We start from the raw sequence: 18,702 nt of genomic DNA on the forward strand, positions 1-18,702 counted from the left end.
GGTGGTACTAGTGAGTACTAGGTGGTACTAGTGAATACTAGGTGGTACTAGTGAGTACTAGGTGGTACTAGTGAATACTAGGTGGTACTAGTAAGTGCTAGGTGGTACTAGTGAGTACTAGGTGGTACTAGTGAGTACTAGGTGGTACAAGTGAATACTAGGTGGTACTAGTGAGTACTAGGTGGTACTAGTGAGTACTAGGTGGTACTAGTGAATACTAGGTGGTACTAGTGAGTACTAGGTGGTACTAGTGACTACTAGGTGGTACTAGTGAGTACTAGGTGGTACTAGTGAGTACTAGGTGGTACTAGTGAATACTAGGTGGTACTAGTGAGTACTAGGTGGTATTAGTGAGTACTAGGTGGTACTAGTGAGTACTAGGTGGTACTAGTGAATACTAACTAGGTGGTGCTAGTGAGTACTAGGTGGTACTAGTGAGTACTAGGTGGTACTAGTGAATACTAGGTGCTAGTGAGTACTAGGTGGTACTAGTGAGTACTAGGTGGTACTAGTGAATACTAGGTGGTACTAGTGAGTACTAGGTGGTACTAGTGAGTACTAGGTGGTACTAGTGAGTACTAGGTGGTACTAGTGAATACTAGGTGGTGCTAGTGAGTACTAGGTGGTACTAGTGAGTACTAGGTGGTACTAGTGAATACTAGGTGGTACTAGTGAGTACTAGGTGGTACTAGTGAGTACTAGGTGGTACTAGTGAATACTAGGTGGTACTAGTGAATACTAGGTGGTACTAGTGAGTACTAGGTGGTACTAGTGAGTATTAGGTGGTACTAGTGAATACTAGGTGGTACTAGTGAGTACTAGGTGGTACTAGTGAATACTAGGTGGTACTAGTGAATACTAGGTGGTACTAGTGAGTACTAGGTGGTACTAGTGAGTACTAGGTGGTACTAGTGAATACTAGGTGGTACTAGTGAGTACTAGGTGGTACTAGTGAATACTAGGTGGTACTAGTGAGTACTAGGTGGTACTAGTGAATACTAGGTGGTACTAGTGAGTACTAGTGAGTACTAGGTGGCACTAGTGAGTACTAGGTGGTACTAGCGAGTACTAGGTGGTACTAGTGAGTACTAGGTGGTACTAATGAGTACTAGGTGGTACTAGTGAATACTAGGTGGTACTAGTGAGTACTAGGTGGTACTAGTGAATACTAGGTGGTACTAGTGAGTACTAGGTGGTACTAGTGAGTACTAGGTGGTACTAGTGAGTACTAGGTGGTACTAGTGAATACTAGGTGGTACTATAGGTGGTACTAGTGACTAGGTGGTACTAGTGAGTACTAGGTGGTACTAGTGAGTACTAGGTGGTACTAGTGAATACTAGGTGGTACTAGTGAGTACTAGGTGGTAATAGTGAATACTACGTGGTACTAGTGAGTACTAGGTGGTACTAGTGAGTACTAGGTGGAACTAGTGAATACTAGGTGGTACTAGTGAGCACTAGGTGGTACTAGTGAGTACTAGGTGGTACTAGTGAATACTAGGTGGTACTTGTGAATACTAGGTGGTACTAGAGTACTAGGCGGTAATAGTGAATACTAGGTGGTACTAGTGAGTACTAGGTGGTACTAGTGAGTACTAGGTGGTACTAGTGAGTACTAGGTGGTACTAGTGAATACTAGGTGGTACTAGTGAGTACTAGGTGGTACTAGTGAATACTAGGTGGTACTAGTGAATACTAGGTGGTACTAGTGAGTACTAGGTGGTACTAGTGAATACTAGGTGGTACTAGTGAGTACTAGTGAGTACTAGGTGGCACTAGTGAGTACTAGGTGGTACTAGTGAGTACTAGGTGGTACTAGTGAGAACTAGGTGGTACTAGTGAATACTAGGTGGTACTAGTGGGTACTAGGTGGTACTAGTGAGTACTAGGTGGTACTAGTGAATACTAGGTGGTACTAGTGAGTACTAGGTGGTAATAGTGAATACTAGGTGGTACTAGTGAGTACTAGGTGGTACTAGTGAGTACTAGGTGGTACTAGTGAATACTAGGTGGTACTAGTGAATACTAGGTGGTACTAGTGAATACTAGGTGGTACTAGTGAGTACTAGGTGGTACTAGTGAGTACTAGGTGGTACTAGTGAATACTAGGTGGTACTAGTGAGTACTAGGTGGTAATAGTGAATACTAGGTGGTACTAGTGAGTACTAGGTGATACTAGTGAGTACTAGGTGGTACTAGTGAGTACTAGGTGGTACTAGTGAATACTAGGTGGTGTTAGAGAATACTATGTTTTGCTAGTGAATTCTAGATGGTACTAGTGAATTCTAGATGGTACTAGTGAATACCAGCTAGTACTAATGAATACTAGGTGGTACTAGTGAATACTAGGTGGTGCTAGCGAATACTAGGTGATGCTAGTGAATTCTAGGTGGTACTAGTGAATTCTAGGTGGTACTAGTGAATACTAGGTGGAACCAATGAATACTAGGTGGTAATAATAAATACTATGTGGTACTAGTGAATACTAGGTGGTACCAATGAATACTAGGTGGTACTAGTGAATACTAGATGGTAAAAGTGAATACTAGGTTGTACTCGTGAATTCTAGGTGGTACCAATGAATACTAGGTGGTACTAGTGAATAGGTGGTACCAATGAATACTAGGTGGTACTAGTGAATAGGTGGTACCAATGAATACTAGGTGGTAAGAATGAATATTATGTGGTACTAGTGAATACTAGGTGATACCAATGAATACTAGATGGTACTAGTGAATTCTAGGTGGTACTAGTGAATTCTAGGTGGTACTAGTGAATACTAGGTGATACTAGTGAATTCTAGGTGGTACTAATGAATACTAGGTTGTAGTGAATATTAGTTGGTACTAGTGAATTCTAGGTGGTACTAGTGAATACTAGGTAGTACTAGTGAATAATAGGTGGTACTAATGAATTCTATGTGGTACTAGTGAATATTGGGTGGTACTAGTGAATATTGGGTGGTACTAGTGAATATTGGGTGGTACTAGTGAATATTAGGTGGTACTAGTGGACACTAGGTGGTACTAGTGAATATTAGGTGGCACTAGTTAATACTAAGAGATAATTCAAAGTTTATTCTCTATAAGGATTACAATGCTGAGTTTACATAATTTGGTTATTGTGTGGTTTACATGTAGTAAAATAATAATTACAGAGTGTACCACTAGAACACCTAGCATGGCTAGGCATTTCGGGCAGACTTAGATTAAATCTTAAGTTTAAAATATTACAAATTATGAGGTAAGTTGGTATTATGGCTAAGTGACTAAATACTAGTTTGTGAGTTTAGCAATGTGAATGCTTTTGTTTTGGCACTATACATAGTTTCAGTATTGGAGTATCACAGGCCAACTTATGACTAGTTAAGATTCATTATTTTGAGATTGAGATTGATATTTCTGTTTATGGTCAAATGGGTGAGTGTAAGTGTTAACCACCAGGTGGTATTCGTATAATTAGTTGACAGGGTGTATCAGGGAGATAAGATGTTTTCTGATGGTAGTTTTGAAGGTGATGAATGTGTCTGCAGTTTTAGAATTTTCAGGTAGGGTGTTCCAGATTTTAGGGCCTTTGACATACATTGAATTTTTGTAAAGGTTTAGTCGGACACGGGGAATGTCATAGAGATGTTTGTGTCTGGTGTTGTGCCTGTGGGTTCTGTCACAACTATCAAGAAAGCGTTTTAGGTCAAGGTTAATATTGGAATTTAAGGTCCTGTAGATGTAGATTGCACAGTAGTAAGTGTGGATGTACTGAACAGGGAGTAAGTTTAGATCTATGAAGAGTGGGGGGGGGGGGGGGGTTGCCAGGGATGGGATTTAGTGATTATTCTTACTGCGGCTTTTTGTTGGGTTATTATTGGCTTTAGGTGTGTTGCTGCAGTTGAATCCCAAGCACAGATAGCATAGGTGAGGTATGGATATATAAGTGAATGGTATAGTGTGAGAAGGGCAGTTTGCGGCACGTAGTATCGTATCTTGGAGAGGATCCCAACCGTTTTGGATACTTTTTTGGTTATGTGTTGGATATGGGTGCTGAAGTTCAGGTTGTTGTCGAGGTATAGGCCTAGGAATTTACCCTCATTATGCCTGGCAATTAGAGTGTTGTCGATCTTAATGTTAATTTGAGCATCTCCTGCTCTGCTACCAAACATAATGTAGTAGGTTTTGTCAGTGTTAAGTGTAAGTTTATTGGCTGTCATCCAAGTCGATATTTTGATCAGCTCCTCATTAACAATGGTGTTGAGGGTGGCAAGATTAGGGTGAGAGATGACATAAGTCGTGTCGTCAGCAAAGAGAATGGGGTTCAAGTGTTGAGATACGTTTGGAAGATTATTGATTTATATGAAGAAGAGCAGGGGACCAAGGACACTTCCCTGCGGAACTCCAGTATCAAGTGGCTGTGTTGTTGATGCTGTGTCATTAATGGTGACATACTGATACCTATTAGTAAGGTAAGATTTGAAATATGCAAGCGCATGGCCTCTTATACCGTAATGGTCAAGTTTGTGGAGTAGGATGTCGTGGTCTACTGTGTCAAAAGCTTTTCTTAGGTCAATAAAAATTCCTAGTGGATATTCCTTATAGGTGGTAATATTACGTATTACTAGTGAAAATTATGTGACATTAATGGATTTTTATAGACCATTTTTGTACTAGAGACATGGAACTGTGCCAGTGAACATATTAAGTGAATGTGGGACAAAATTAGTAAATACTAGTATTCTGTGCTACAAAATTAGTAAATACCTGTGTTTTGGGGGACAAAATTAGTAAATACCTGTGTTTTGGGGGACAAAATTAGTAAATACTAACATTGTGAGACAAAATTAGTAACTACTAGTATTCTGTGGACAAAATTAGTAACTACTAGTATTCTGTGGACAAAATTAGTAAATACTAGTATTCTGTGGGACAAAATTAGTAAATACTAGTATTCTGTGGGACAAAATTAGTAAATACTAGTATTTTGTGGGACAAAATTAGTAAATACTAGTATTTTGTGGGACAAAATTAGTAAATAATAGTATTTTGTGGGACAAAATTAGTAAATAATAGTATTTTGTGGGACAAAATTAGTAAATAATAGTATTTTGTGGGACAAAATTAGTAAATAATAGTATTTTGTGGGACAAAATTAGTAAATACTAGTATTCTGTGGGACAAAATTAGTGTAGCGAGTACTAGCCAGATGTAGACATTTTTAACTCCCAACAGTGTTGTTATATATTTGCGGCTAATATCACAAGTGATTTTTTTTCTTTGTATTTTTATGCTATTTAGATGGATGGTCTGGTCAAAAAAATAATTGCCCATTATACTGGTAAAGAACAAATATGAAGCCTGTGATGAGAAATCACAGGAATACGTGTGGTCTTACAGCCTTCGTGTTCAGCCATATTTTCCAGCACTGAGCAGTGGAAGAAAAGTCTCTTTGATAACACAGGGTATAACATAGTGATACTATAGTGTATAGTGTAGTGATATAGGAAAGTAAGTGAAGTACTGTGATAGGCCTGAACCCTCAACCCCCCCAATTGGGTATACGAAGATACGGAGTTAACATCGGTTTCCAATACACCATGAAAGTCTATTGTATAGGCCTGTGATCAGTGTACCAGAATGCAGTGCACATGCAACAGTTTGCCACTATATTTATCAGGTCAGGAGATGATATTACACTATATTTATGTCAGTTGATGTTAGTTAAATTGAAGTTATAAGTACATTTATTCCCATCAATGGATTAACATCAACCTTGATGAAAACCTGTCTACAATGCATCTGGGCTGCAAATTTCGTGTACTACCTGGAGAGGGTTTCGGGGGTCAACGCCCCCGTGGCCCGGTTTGGGAACAGGCCTCGTGGTGGATCAGGGTCTGATCAACCTGGCTGTTACTGCTCTCTTCACGCAAACTTGCGTACGTACCACAGCCCGGCTGGTCAGGTACTGACTTTGGGTGCCCGCTCCAGGGCCTTCTTGAAGACAGCCAGGGGTCTACTGGTAATCCCCCTAATGTATGCTGGGAGGCAGTTGAACAGTCTTGGGCCCCTGACGCTTACTCTTAAGAAAAATCCGATGATGATAATGCCTGGAGGTTACCTGGAGGTTACCTGGAGGTTATTCCGGGGGTCAACGCCCCCGCGGCCCGGTCCATGACCAGGCCTCCCGATGGATCAGGGCGTGATCAACTAGGCTGTTACTGCTGGCCGCACGCAGTCCAACGTCTCGTTTGGCCTTAGTATTTTTGCTGGAGTAGAAGTGTGTGAGATCGTTTTAGTTTGTAGGCATTCTGTAAACTTGGAATTTAAGGTGTTATCTGTTTTATGAGTAAGGACGTCGAGAAATGGCACCTTATTATTGAACCCTTCTTCAAGTGTAAATTGGTTGGCTGGTCCAACATCATACCCACCAACGTCACATGGTAATGTTATGTGGACGACGTCCTGATAATAACTTTCAAACGTTTCAGTATACAGGACATACAGAGTAAACTCAACGCAGTTAAACCAGTCATCCAATTCACACTTGAAGAAGTGTGACCAGAGGTATTGGCTAGGAAGAGATGGATCTTTTTATCTCGTACAGTGTGCAAGGACGGTTCGATGAACAAACCCTTTATCTTGCACGAATCACTGTCAACTACTATATTGTCACCATCTGGAACACTAGGTACAACAACTGACACTCGAGTGTGAGCTCTTACAGCAACAGGGATATTTTCTGCAGATGGCTAGTGACATCAACAACAGAAGACATAACTTGCTCCAAGTGGCCACTTTCCGACAAGGCGTCTTCAGTGGAGGAATCACTACTTGATTGAGTAGATATCGTAAGAATAATCTCAATGCCCGAGGTTTTCTGAGAGTCCCCTGACATCTGAGGCAACCGTGCAAGAAGTTGTTGAAGTTAGTGTCCAAACTGGAGAGACAGTGTTACCAGTGCTTGATCACTTGGTTATGTTACTGGAAAACGCACAAGTTTGCAAAGACTTAATCCGAACTTCATACTCTCTTGTGGCAAACAGATCTTGGATCCAAGCTGGTAGCCCCAGGATGGTACAACCAAATCGTCGATTCGTGCATGCTACTGATATGGGTCAAGCTCATTATGGAGGTCATGCATTATGTAAATCCCAGCAGAAGCTCACTATGGAAGTTGATCTGATCTACAACGAGTCGAGTCAACGAGGAAAGAGGCTGTAAACTTGGATGGAGAAGGTGAGGGAGGTCTGACCTCGGACAAGCAGATTTGAACTGGCCACTCCACTAAGGGTGATTTTACGAGTAAGTTCTACAAGAATGACATGATGGAGTTGCTTATCCTTGAAAAGGCTAGAGAGAAGGATGTTAGCTTGTGCACCAGATTCTATGAACACATGTACGGGTGCATCAAGCACGGAAGCTCCAACTAAAGAACCTATTATTGCAATGAAATGGACGTGCAAACATGCAGGCGAGACATCAGAGAAGGCATTTTCAACTTCATCCCCAATATCGTCTTCGTCAGTGAGTAACTCAAAATCCTCGAGATTGCTCACGGCCTCAAAGAAATTCTGAACGGGAATAGAGTACTGACTATTAGTTACTGTCACAACTAACTGTTCTGATTCTGGTGCGTGGATTTTCCCCAGACCCATCGCTAGAGGAGGGTTCTGGTGGTCCTGATAACCCATCCTATTCTACGGCCTCTTCTGTGGGCAAGGTTGGGACGACCACAATAAGATCTGTTATCTATGTTTGCCTGAGGAGCAAAGAACTGAGATGTGTGAAGACCGTGCATCATGTGGACAGTACAGTGATGAATATTGCTTTGAGAATTCCCTTGAGTATGGCCCTTCTTGTTCTGAATGCCCCCAACAACTTGCGGCAATGTGTCCTTTTTTTCGCAGTTGTAGCAAGTCCTAGTATTGTAATTACTATTTGTACTTTTGCACTGTAGCTGGAGCGATTACTCGCTGCACTAGCCCAATATGAGAAATGAGACTGAACGTTAGAGTGATCTTGTGATGCCACACAGACACAGGTTGCGCTGTGGAGGTAGCAGAATTGTGGAGTATAGGATACCTGGGTGGAAATGAACTTGGATGAGAAAATACTCTTACCTTGAACAGAACCACTAACAGCTCCATATCTACAGGAGGTGGGTTGGCTGAATATATATGCAAAGCAGGAGATAACAGCTGACTAGTAGTACCGAAGGCAGTAAATTTTTCAGCGTTAAAGACATACTCTCGACAGTCTTAACGTACTAAGGGTGAAGATTCAAATGAAACTTCAAATGCGTTCGACAGTTTGCCTAAACGGGTCGAAAAGTTAAATAGAGTTTTATGTTTAGTTAGTACTGTAAGCACTAAGTCGTGCAATAAGAAATAAGGGTCATATGTAGTCGCTGGGAAGTAATGGCTGCGCAGGAGGTTTTATATTCTGACCAAGAGTTGAAGTTTTCACAGTCACGAGAGTTAATGAGTTGACCAATATTGAGAATGTCGAATGAAAGAATCTTCGGACGCATTATTCACCGCATTGCGTATCGTAGTGAACCGAGCTTCAAGGTTACTTGGTGATCCATCAAAAGTAGAAAGTGTCTAAAGGTTCATGAAAATAAAGATAAGGTCTGTGAACCGTCTGATGTCTGTCAGAAGGCAAGGAACTTCTAGGATTTTGACGTGGCTCGTGGGCGTCTTTAAGTTACGTTGTTTGTATTAACACTAACAACACTAATTACAGGTGATTCAGACATGGGTACTTGAATCTGTTTTAATACGACAAGAAATGTACAATAAAAGACACACTTAAACTATAAAATATACGAAAATATACACTGAGGTAGGAGTCACTGAGTCACTAATAATGTTCACTGAGCCTTGTAAGTCTTAATATAGTCTTCAAAATGTCTTGTTAAGCATAACATAGCTATTAACTGTCTATAAATTGAAACACGATCGATAATCGTAGTGTAGGGGTGAGAAGACGTTATGTTAGGTAAGGTCGTCAGGAAACAGGACAAGTGTTTCCTGACGGGGGTCAGGATGATGGCCCTCCGTTGAAGCATTTGGTCATCTGACCGAGGCCTTCCGTTGGCTTCCCGGTCCACCCCTTAAAAAATTATGGTCATGGTTATAACCATTCTGGCTGCAGAGTTACTATGGGGTAGCGGGAGTTGATATAGTTACACAACACGCGGGACAAGATGGTAGTAGACTCCACAGCAGCTTCACTTCACAGAAAAGTCGATGAATCTGAGATAAATACGAGCTTTGTTGACAACTCACAGAACCTGAAACCGGAGGTTCTGCGAGTGAAAGTAAACATGCGCTCAACATCCATTCTGCCCGAAATGCCCAGGTATGATAGTGACTTTCTTTGTACTTACTAAACCAAAATTGTAATTACACATTGTAATCTTTACAAAAAAAAAACTTTATCTTTATCCAAACCTGTGGATGGTCGCATGTAGGAGCGGGAGGGTGATAGTTGGTGTTGATGGGAAGGAGCATTGCAGTCTCCCCTCTCCCTCACACTAAACACGCTAAATAAGCAGACTGGATTATTAACCCAAGATAATCCAAATAAGCCACATCCATGGATTTCTTTTTTGCTTTAACAAGCGTATTTGCTGATACTTCAAGCAAGACAGACACACTGGTTGGCAGATCACAGAGAGAGGTAGGCTGGTTTGGGTGACTGACTCTGGCTTCTGATGGTTTTGCTTTGTTTTCTCGATGCAGGAAAGCACTGGGCAGCTGTGACACTTGCAGAAAAACACACAACTGTCCTGGGGGCAGGGCAGACGTATTTGCATGTTGAAATTTGCCTGGGCAGGCTGGCTTAACTTGAGGTAGAGGCTGGCGTAACCTGGCTTGGCTTAATTGCGTGAAAGTTCGGGTCTACCCTTCGAAAACTGAGCATGGAAAATGGGTTCCAACTCTGCAACAAAGCCAGGAGCGCACACTTGTTAGTACACGCGCGTTGGTAGAAGGATAATGGAAAGAGTGGCAGGCTTAACATCCCTTGAGGCAGGTGTCTGGCTCACAGGTCCCCTTGAGGCGGATATCTGGCTCACAGGTCCCCTTGAAGCAGGTGACTGGCTCACAGGTCCCCTTGAGGCGGATGTCTGGCTCACAGTTCCCCTTGAGGTGGGTGTCTGGATCACAGGTCCCCTTGAGGTGGGTGTCTGGATCACAGGTCCCCTTGAGGTGGGTGTCTGGCTCACAGGTCCCCTTGAGGTGGGTGTCTGGCTCACAGGTCCCCTTGAGGTGGGTGTCTGGCTCACAGGTCCCCTTGAGGTGGGTGTCTGGCTCACAGGTCCCCCTGAGGTGGGTGTCTGGCTAACAGCACCCCTTGAGGTGGGTGTCTGGCTCATAGGTCCCCTTGAGGTGGGTGTCTTGCTCACAGGTCCCCCTGAGGTGGGTGTCTGGCTAACAGCACCCCTTGAGGTGGGTGTCTGGATCACAGGTCCCCTTGAGATGGGTGTCTGGCTCACAGGTCCCCTTGAGGTGGGTGTCTGGCTCATAGGTCCCCTTGAGGTGGGTGTCTGGATCACAGGTCCCCTTGAGGTGGGTGTCTGGCTCATAGGTCCCCTTGAGGTGGGTGTCTGGATCACAGGTCCCCTTGAGGTGGGTGTCTGGATCACAGGTCCCCTTGAGGTGGGTCTCTGGCTCACAGGTCCCCTTGACGTGGGTGTCTGGCTCACAGGTCCCCTTGAGGTGGGTGACTGGCTCACAGGTCCCCTTGAGGCGGATGTCTGGCTCACAGTTCCCCTTGAGGTGGGTGTCTGGATCACAGGTCCCCTTGAGGTGGGTGTCTGGATCACAGGTCCCCTTGAGGTGGGTCTCTGGCTCACAGGTCCCCTTGAGGTGGGTGTCTGGCTCACAGGTCCCCTTGAGGTGGGTGTCTGGCTCACAGGTCCCCTTGAGGTGGGTGTCTGGCTCACAGGTCCCCCTGAGGTGGGTGTCTGGCTAACAGCACCCCTTGAGGTGGGTGTCTGGCTCATAGGTCCCCTTGAGGTGGGTGTCTGGCTCACAGGTCCCCCTGAGGTGGGTGTCTGGCTAACAGCACCCCTTGAGGTGGGTGTCTGGATCACAGGTCCCCTTGAGATGGGTGTCTGGCTCACAGGTCCCCTTGAGGTGGGTGTCTGGCTCATAGGTCCCCTTGAGGTGGGTGTCTGGATCACAGGTCCCCTTGAGGTGGGTGTCTGGATCACAGGTCCCCTTGAGGTGGGTGTCTGGCTCACAGGTCCCCTTGAGGTGGGTGTCTGGCTCACAGGTCCCCTTGAGGTGGGTGTCTGGCTCATAGGTCCCCTTGAGGTGGGTGTCTGGATCACAGGTCCCCTTGAGGTGGGTGTCTGGATCACAGGTCCCCTTGAGGTGGGTCTCTGGCTCACAGGTCCCCTTGAGGTGGGTGTCTGGCTCACAGGTCCCCTTGAGGTGGGTGTCTGGCTCACAGGTCCCCTTGAGGTGGGTGTCTGGCTCACAGGTCCCCCTGAGGTGGGTGTCTGGCTAACAGCACCCCTTGAGGTGGGTGTCTGGCTCATAGGTCCCCTTGAGGTGGGTGTCTTGCTCACAGGTCCCCCTGAGGTGGGTGTCTGGCTAACAGCACCCCTTGAGGTGGGTGTCTGGCTCATAGGTCCCCTTGAGGTGGGTGTCTTGCTCACAGGTCCCCCTGAGGTGGGTGTATGGCTAACAGCACCCCTTGAGGTGAGTGTCTGGCTCACAGGTCCCCTTGAGGTGGGTGTCTGGCTCACAGGTCCCCTTGAGGTGGGTGTCTGGCTCACAGGTCCCCTTGAGGTGGGTGTCTGGCTCACAGGTCCCCCTGAGGCGGGTGTCTGGCTCACAGGTCCCCTTGAGGTGGGTGTCTGGCTCACAGGTCCCCTTGAGGTGGGTGTCTGGCTCACAGGTCCCCTTGAGGTGGGTGTCTGGCTCACAGGTCCCCTTGAGGTGGGTGTCTGGCTCACAGGTCCCCTTGAGGTGGGTGTCTGGCTCACAGGTCCCCTTGAGGCGGGTGTCTGGCTCACAGGTCCCCTTGAGGTAGGTGTCTGGCTCACAGGTCCCCCTTGAGGTGGGTATCTGGCTCACAGGTCCCCCTGAGGCGGGTGTCTGGCTCACAGGTCCCCCTGAGGTAGGTGTCTGGCTCACAGGTCCCACTGAGGCAGGTGTTTGGCTCACAGGTTCCAATGAGGCAGGTGTCTGGCTCACAGGTCCCTTTGAGGCGGGTGTCTGGCTCTGTTGAGAAATGGGTTACCAGCTAAGATATTAATATAGGGAATACTTAGCTGATAAAAGACAGCAAATCGTCTACACAGCCGCCCCTGCAGACGAGGTCTTGAGTAGCTGTCTTGATCATTTTTCAACTGGCTGAAATTAATTATATTTTGTAAGATTATAAATTGCCCCTAGGGGGTGTTATGTCAGCATATTTCATTCACTGATTGCTGACAAACTTACGTGTGTGGACTCAAAGGTCCGCTTATCACCGGGGTTTATAAGTTACTAACTCGTAACTTCGACTCAACTGCGCAGTCAATAGTAGTACATCACGAGTTAGAACACTTACCTGGGTATATGTATCTGACCCATAGTTATGCCCGGATATCCGTTGAGTTGATTGAAGAATAGTGTTCTTTGAAGAATGTCGCACTACACTCTGTTGGATCGCAACACTCGTTGTTACACTGTTCATTAACATTAGTTCATTTATTCACTATCTGTTTACTAGAGAAGCTGAACATTCTTCTCTGTAAGTGTTTATTATGTTTTTGAGACACTTTGTACACACTAACACACGGATCAGTGTTCTTTGTTGGTTATTCCGGCGTCAATGTGACTCCCAGTAGGGTCAAAAGTAATCTGAAGACGCCACAGCCTCCTACACCGTCACTACCCCTAGCACATAAAGGAAAAGCTGACCTAGTACTTTTTGCTTTCTTGCCACTTCCTCCATGAAGCAAAGCAGAATGCTTGATTCTTGCTATCTTAAGCATAGACAACAATGTACACTATCTTTACCATGGTAATAAAGTGGGAGCAGGATTTTCCTTAATTGTCCTGCTAAGGTAAGAGATGGACTGTCTTTTATTAAACTACACTTTGCAACACTGGACTGCAAGGAGCAGCGGTCGTTTGACCATGTCGCACACTCGTAATGCATCTGGGATCAGTTACTTGCTGTAGCAGCAAACAAGATGCTTGCCCCTTCTGAGAGGGCTGGGCCCCTCAGGGCTGAAGGGGGCTGAAAGGGGCTGAAGGGGCTGATACCCCACTCCTGGAGAAAATTTCTCCACAGGCTCACTGGTCCCCCTGAGGCGGGTGTCTGGCTCACAGGTCCCCCTGAGGCGGGTGTCTGGCTCTCAGGTCTCCTTGAGGCAGGTGTCTGGCTCACAGGTCCCCCTTCACACACAATCTTCACTTTCTCTTACTCGCATTTCTGTCATTCGAAAGAATTACGCACATCCCAGCACATCATTTGTTGAAGTGGGTTCGATTGAATGATACTGAGATGCAGTGACGCAATATACCTATATTGGTTGGAATAGTCTGTCGTATTTTTACATTTTTAAAACATTCTAAAAATTAAACCTGGCAGGTTCATTTTCACTTTAAGTGTTGCCACACTGCTCACATATCACGGTGACCAGTTGTGCTGTCTGGCTGTCTTGTCGCTTTCCCACATTCATGTACTCATGTCATCGTTGTCTTCAGTCAAAAATGCCACTAATTTGAAGCTTTGTACTGTTACTGAGTTTAACATTGTGTTCTTCAACAGAGTGCAATGCTCATCCATTTTGCAATGACGGGCATGGAGTGTGCAGAGTATCCTGCAACAGCAAGGAGCGTGTGGTGAATGGAAGCTGTGGTAACACTGGTTGTAAGTGCTGTTCCTATCGTGAAGCCAAGTGTCCAGACTCTGATAACTGTCCTGGCATCTGTATAGACAAAAGACTCTGCTTCACTGCACTCTCCAACTTCAGCTGTGACGGGCCAGACTGTACTTGCTGTGACAGTAAGTAAATTACTTAACTCAAATAAAAAGATACGTTCATCTGAACATTAAAACTATTACAAGGCTCCTGAATAATAAGCCAGCAAATAGGAATAACAACTTGTAGGAGTGAGGAAGAACCAGTTGTGAGTGTAGGGAAAGTTCGTGAGGCAGTGGATAAAATGAAAGGGGGTAAAGTAGCTGGGATTGATGGAATAAAGATAGAAATGTTAAAAGCAGGAGGGGATATAGTTTTTGAGTGATTAGTGCTTTTATTTAATAAATGTATGGATGAGGGTAAGGTACCTATGGATTGGCAGCGCATGCATAGTTCCTTTGTGTAAAGTCATAGGGGACAAAAGAGAGTTCAGGAATTATTGGGGATAAGTCTGTTGAGTATACCTGGTAAAGTGTATGGTAGAGTTATTATTGCAAGAATTAGAGGTGAATGTTCGGGTGTTGGGAAGAGGTGTGGGGTTAAAAGATAAAGAATCTGGCACAAAGTGGGGGTTGTCACAGTTGCTCTTTGCTGATGACACTGTACAATTGGGAGATTCTGAAGAAAAGTTGCAGAGAGTGGTGGATGAGTTTGGTAGATTATGTAAAAGAAGAAAATTAAAAGTGAATATAGGAAAGAGTAAGATGATAACAAATAAATTAGGTGACTTAAGATTGGATATCAGACTGGAGGGAGAGAGTATGGAGGAGGTGAATGTTTTCAGATGTTTAGGAGTGGACGTGTCAGCAGATGGGTCTATGAAAGATGAGGTGAGTCATAGAAATGATGATTGGAAAAAGGTGAGTGGTGCACTGAGGAGTCTGAGGAGACAAAGAACTTTGTCCATGGAAGCAAAGAGGAGAATGTATGAGAGTATAGTTATACCAACGCTCTTATATGGGTGTGAAGCATGGGTGTTGAATGTTGCAACAAGGAGAAGGCTGGAGGCAGAAGATTTGTCATATCTGACAGCAATGTGTAGTATGAATATAATGCAGAGAATTCGTGGTTTGGAAATTAGGAGGATGTGTGGGATTACCAAAATTATTATCCAGAGGGCTGAGGAGGGGTTGTTGAGGTGCTTCGGGCATGTGTAGAGGCTGTAACAAAATAAAATGACTTCGAGAGTGTATAAATCTGTATTGGAAGGAAGGTGGGGTAAATTTTGGCCTAGGAAGGGTTAGAGGGAGGAGGTAAAGGAGGTTTTGAGTGGGAGGGGCTTGGACTTCCATCAAGCATGCATGAGCATGTTAGATAGGAGCAAATGGAGACAAATAGTTTTTAGGATTTGATGGGCTGTTGGAGTGTGAGCAAAGTAACATTTATGAAGGGATTCAGGGAAATTGGTTGGCAGGACTTGAGTCCTGGAGATGGGAAGTACAGTGTCTGCACTCCGAAGGAGGGGTGTTAATGTTGCAGTTTTATAACTGTAGTGTAAGCATGCCTCTGGCAAGACAGTGATGGAGTGAACGATGGTAAAAGTTTTTCTTTTTTTTAGTGCCACTCTGCCTTGGTGGGAGACGGCCGATGTGTTAATAATAATCATATTTTTTTAAATCACATGTTTTCTTTGAGTGTATATATATATATATATATATATATATATATATATATATATATATATATATATATATATATATATATATATATATATATATATATATATAAAGATCACAGTCAGCAGGATTCGAAACTACTACTAGGGACGGTCAAGATTCCCCGGCAGCGCTCTAGTCCACTCGGCCACACAAATGCCACATAGACTGAGCAGCCTGGTTCACAAGCCATGTTTCTTTCCCAGCCCGGGCACGTCAGTAAGCCTCTAACATGGATTCAAGCTATTTCAGTCTGCGATCTTTCTTTGTATATACCCGCTTGTTTCTGCGTGGTGCACTGATATAAAAATTGCTTGAATCCATGCTTGAAACATGATTCAATTATATTCAATTATATTCCTGTCAACCATGGACTTGCTTGATACAACTTTCTCAGCGTTTTGAAAATTAAATGAATGGTTAAAATCTCTCACATTAATAAATAGAGCATTAGAATCTTGCCCAATTCTAATGCTATCTTTATGTTGTTTTAATCTTAGTTCGAGACTTTTACCAGTTTGACCGTAATAAAATTTTTCGCAAATTTTACAAGGAATCTTATAGACATCCGTCAGCATTTTGAGGGGAATTCTTTATCAAAAGTTTTTTTTTTTTTTACCGTATCAAGATTTTTAAATACAACTTTAATATTAAAAGTCTTAAGAAGAGAAGGCATATCAACCAAGTTTTCATGGTAAGGGAGAACCAACATATTTTTAGTTGAATAAGGCTGGTTGTCCCTTTTTGGATTGTAAAAAGTATTTCTAGCAATTTTAAAAGATTTATCAATTACGTTTCTTGGGTATTTCAGATCATTGGCTATTTCATAAATTTTGGATATTTCTTCATCTATGAACTCTGGACTACGAATACGTAAAGCTCTCAAAAACATTGATGAGAAAACCGACAGTTAAACTCTATCTTGATGGGAAGAATAATAGTGGACAAAGGAACAGTTATTTGTAGGTTTTCTGTAAATTTTAAATTTGAAGTCATTATTACCCTTGATAATTAAAACATCTTGAAAAGGCAATAAGTTATTTTCCTCAAACTCAACAGTAAATTTTATAGAATGGGCTAAGCTATTTAATTTAACAAGGAAATGGTTTATATCTACATTCTTAGGCATAAGACATAAAATATCAACATATCTGAACTATTTAGCTATATTAGGGAAGATTGCATTAAGGAGTCTTGTTTCAAAAAAATCCATATATAGGTTACTAAGAACAGGTGAAAGAGGATTCCCCATTGCCATACCAAACTTCTGAATATAAAACTTATCATTAAATACAAATTTTGCATCAGCAATGCAAAGTTTAATAAGTTTAATGATAGTAGAAACTGGCAATGGTAAATCGTAATTAACAAGATCTTCAGATAAGACACTTAATAAATCATCAACTGGAACTTTTGTAAACAAGGAAGTAACATCAAAACTAACCATGTTAAAATAATTTAAATCAGTCAGGGAGCTTAATTTATCAACTAAATCTATGTTGTTTTTCATTTTCTGATATCACCTGTTTACTGTGATCTTATTGCATTAATGAATACCACACGACTCTTCAGAATGCTCTCAGTAAGCTTTCCTAATCATGTATCTTTTGTTTCTCAGTTTTCTTATGCACTGATCAAGTCCACAATTTAAAAATTCGACTTAATTAAAAAAAAAAACTGAATGAACAAGTTTTGCCCAAATCTCTTTTACCAAATAGACTCCTTGACATGATAGATTACCCCTTTGATCATTTTATGAGAATTATTCTTCAGAAACATACTGAAATTACGAAAATACAGGAGAAGGAAGCATTCAAAATACTGAGAAACAAAAAATGACGTGTTTTGTTCATAGATGGTGTGGGTGATACCTGCGGTGATGTATTTGGTAGCTAAGAATTAGTGCTAGACAGAGGCACAAAAATATGAAGCATGTTCCAAATTGTGAAGATTTCCCTAAACAGTAATTCATTCCTGTCACAACTGCTTGTGAAACGTCCCATTTATTACATATCTTTCTCCCTCAGAATGCAATGCCAAACCTTTCTGTGACAACGGGTATGGAGTGTGCAGAGAATTCTGCCATAGCATGGAGCGTGAGATTCATGATGATTGTGGTCACACCGCTTGCAAGTGTTGCACAACACGCTTAGCGAGTTGCACTACCCTTAATAATACTCGCGTAGTCTGCACTAACAACTGTACCTTCTATCAGCGTTCTCTGGGCACCTGCACGGAAAACTGCACAACCTATGATGACAATGCCGGTACCTGTGTGGACTACAGAATGTGTAGAAATCCTTTGGAACAACAGTGTTGTGTAGAGCCTGGCTGTGTGTGTTGTGACAGTAAGTAATGAGTTACTTTATATTGTTGAAAATAAGAAACACATATCTGTGTCGTTCTTATATTGGTTCCATTATTGATTTATTTTTAAATTATATACAGTGCACAGTTTTAGACCATCAATAAACATTATAAAACTGTGAAAAAGATCAGTCATCTTCTCCTAATGTTATCCTAGAGATTGACTGGAGCAATTTGACAGGAAATTTAGAGTCAGGTGACTTTCTTGATACGATCCAGGATTGTTTTTTAAAACAGTTTGTGACAGAGCCAACTAGGGGAAATAACCTCCTTGACTTGGTTCTTGCCAGTAGGGAAACACTAATTAATAATCTTGAGGTTAATGATGAGCTTGGGGAAAGTGATCACAAATCACTCAGTTTTAATATATCATGGAATTCCCCTAATAATGGCAATCAAGTCTCCGTCCCTGACTTTCGCTTGGCTGATTTCATAGGACTGAAAAATTACTTAGGTAGGCTGAACTGGAATGACCTGACTAAGGGTCAGGTAGGTGGTGATGGTTGCCGATATGATGCTTTCCAGGGCATAGTTCTAGCTGCTCAGTCAAATTATGTTCCAAATAGGAAAATCAGATCAAACAAAAATGATCCTAAATGGATGAACAATAGATTAAAATATCTGATTGGTCAAAAGAGAGGCATATATAGGCAAATCAAAAGAGGAGAGGGGCAATTAAGAAATCAATATATTCAGTTAAAGAGAGAAATAAAAAAGGGAATTAGAAAAGCAAAAAGAGATTATGAGGTTAAAGTTGCAA

At 42.7% G+C, this 18,702-nt stretch overlaps 1 protein-coding gene across 1 annotated transcript in view; it reads left to right on the forward strand.

Annotated features, from left to right (window-relative positions):
• LOC128689622 (balbiani ring protein 3-like) overlaps positions 1-18,702 on the forward strand; it is a 127,491-nt gene that overhangs the window by 59,405 nt on the left and 49,384 nt on the right. Inside the window, exons 11-12 of the mRNA XM_070087711.1 lie at positions 13,767-14,003; positions 17,603-17,923. Coding sequence (XP_069943812.1) covers positions 13,767-14,003; positions 17,603-17,923 — 558 coding nt within the window. The remainder of the gene's footprint in view (positions 1-13,766; positions 14,004-17,602; positions 17,924-18,702) is intronic.

The sequence above is a fragment of the Cherax quadricarinatus genome, chromosome 22 (assembly GCF_038502225.1).
Source record: "Cherax quadricarinatus isolate ZL_2023a chromosome 22, ASM3850222v1, whole genome shotgun sequence".
NCBI lineage: Eukaryota > Metazoa > Arthropoda > Malacostraca > Decapoda > Parastacidae > Cherax > Cherax quadricarinatus.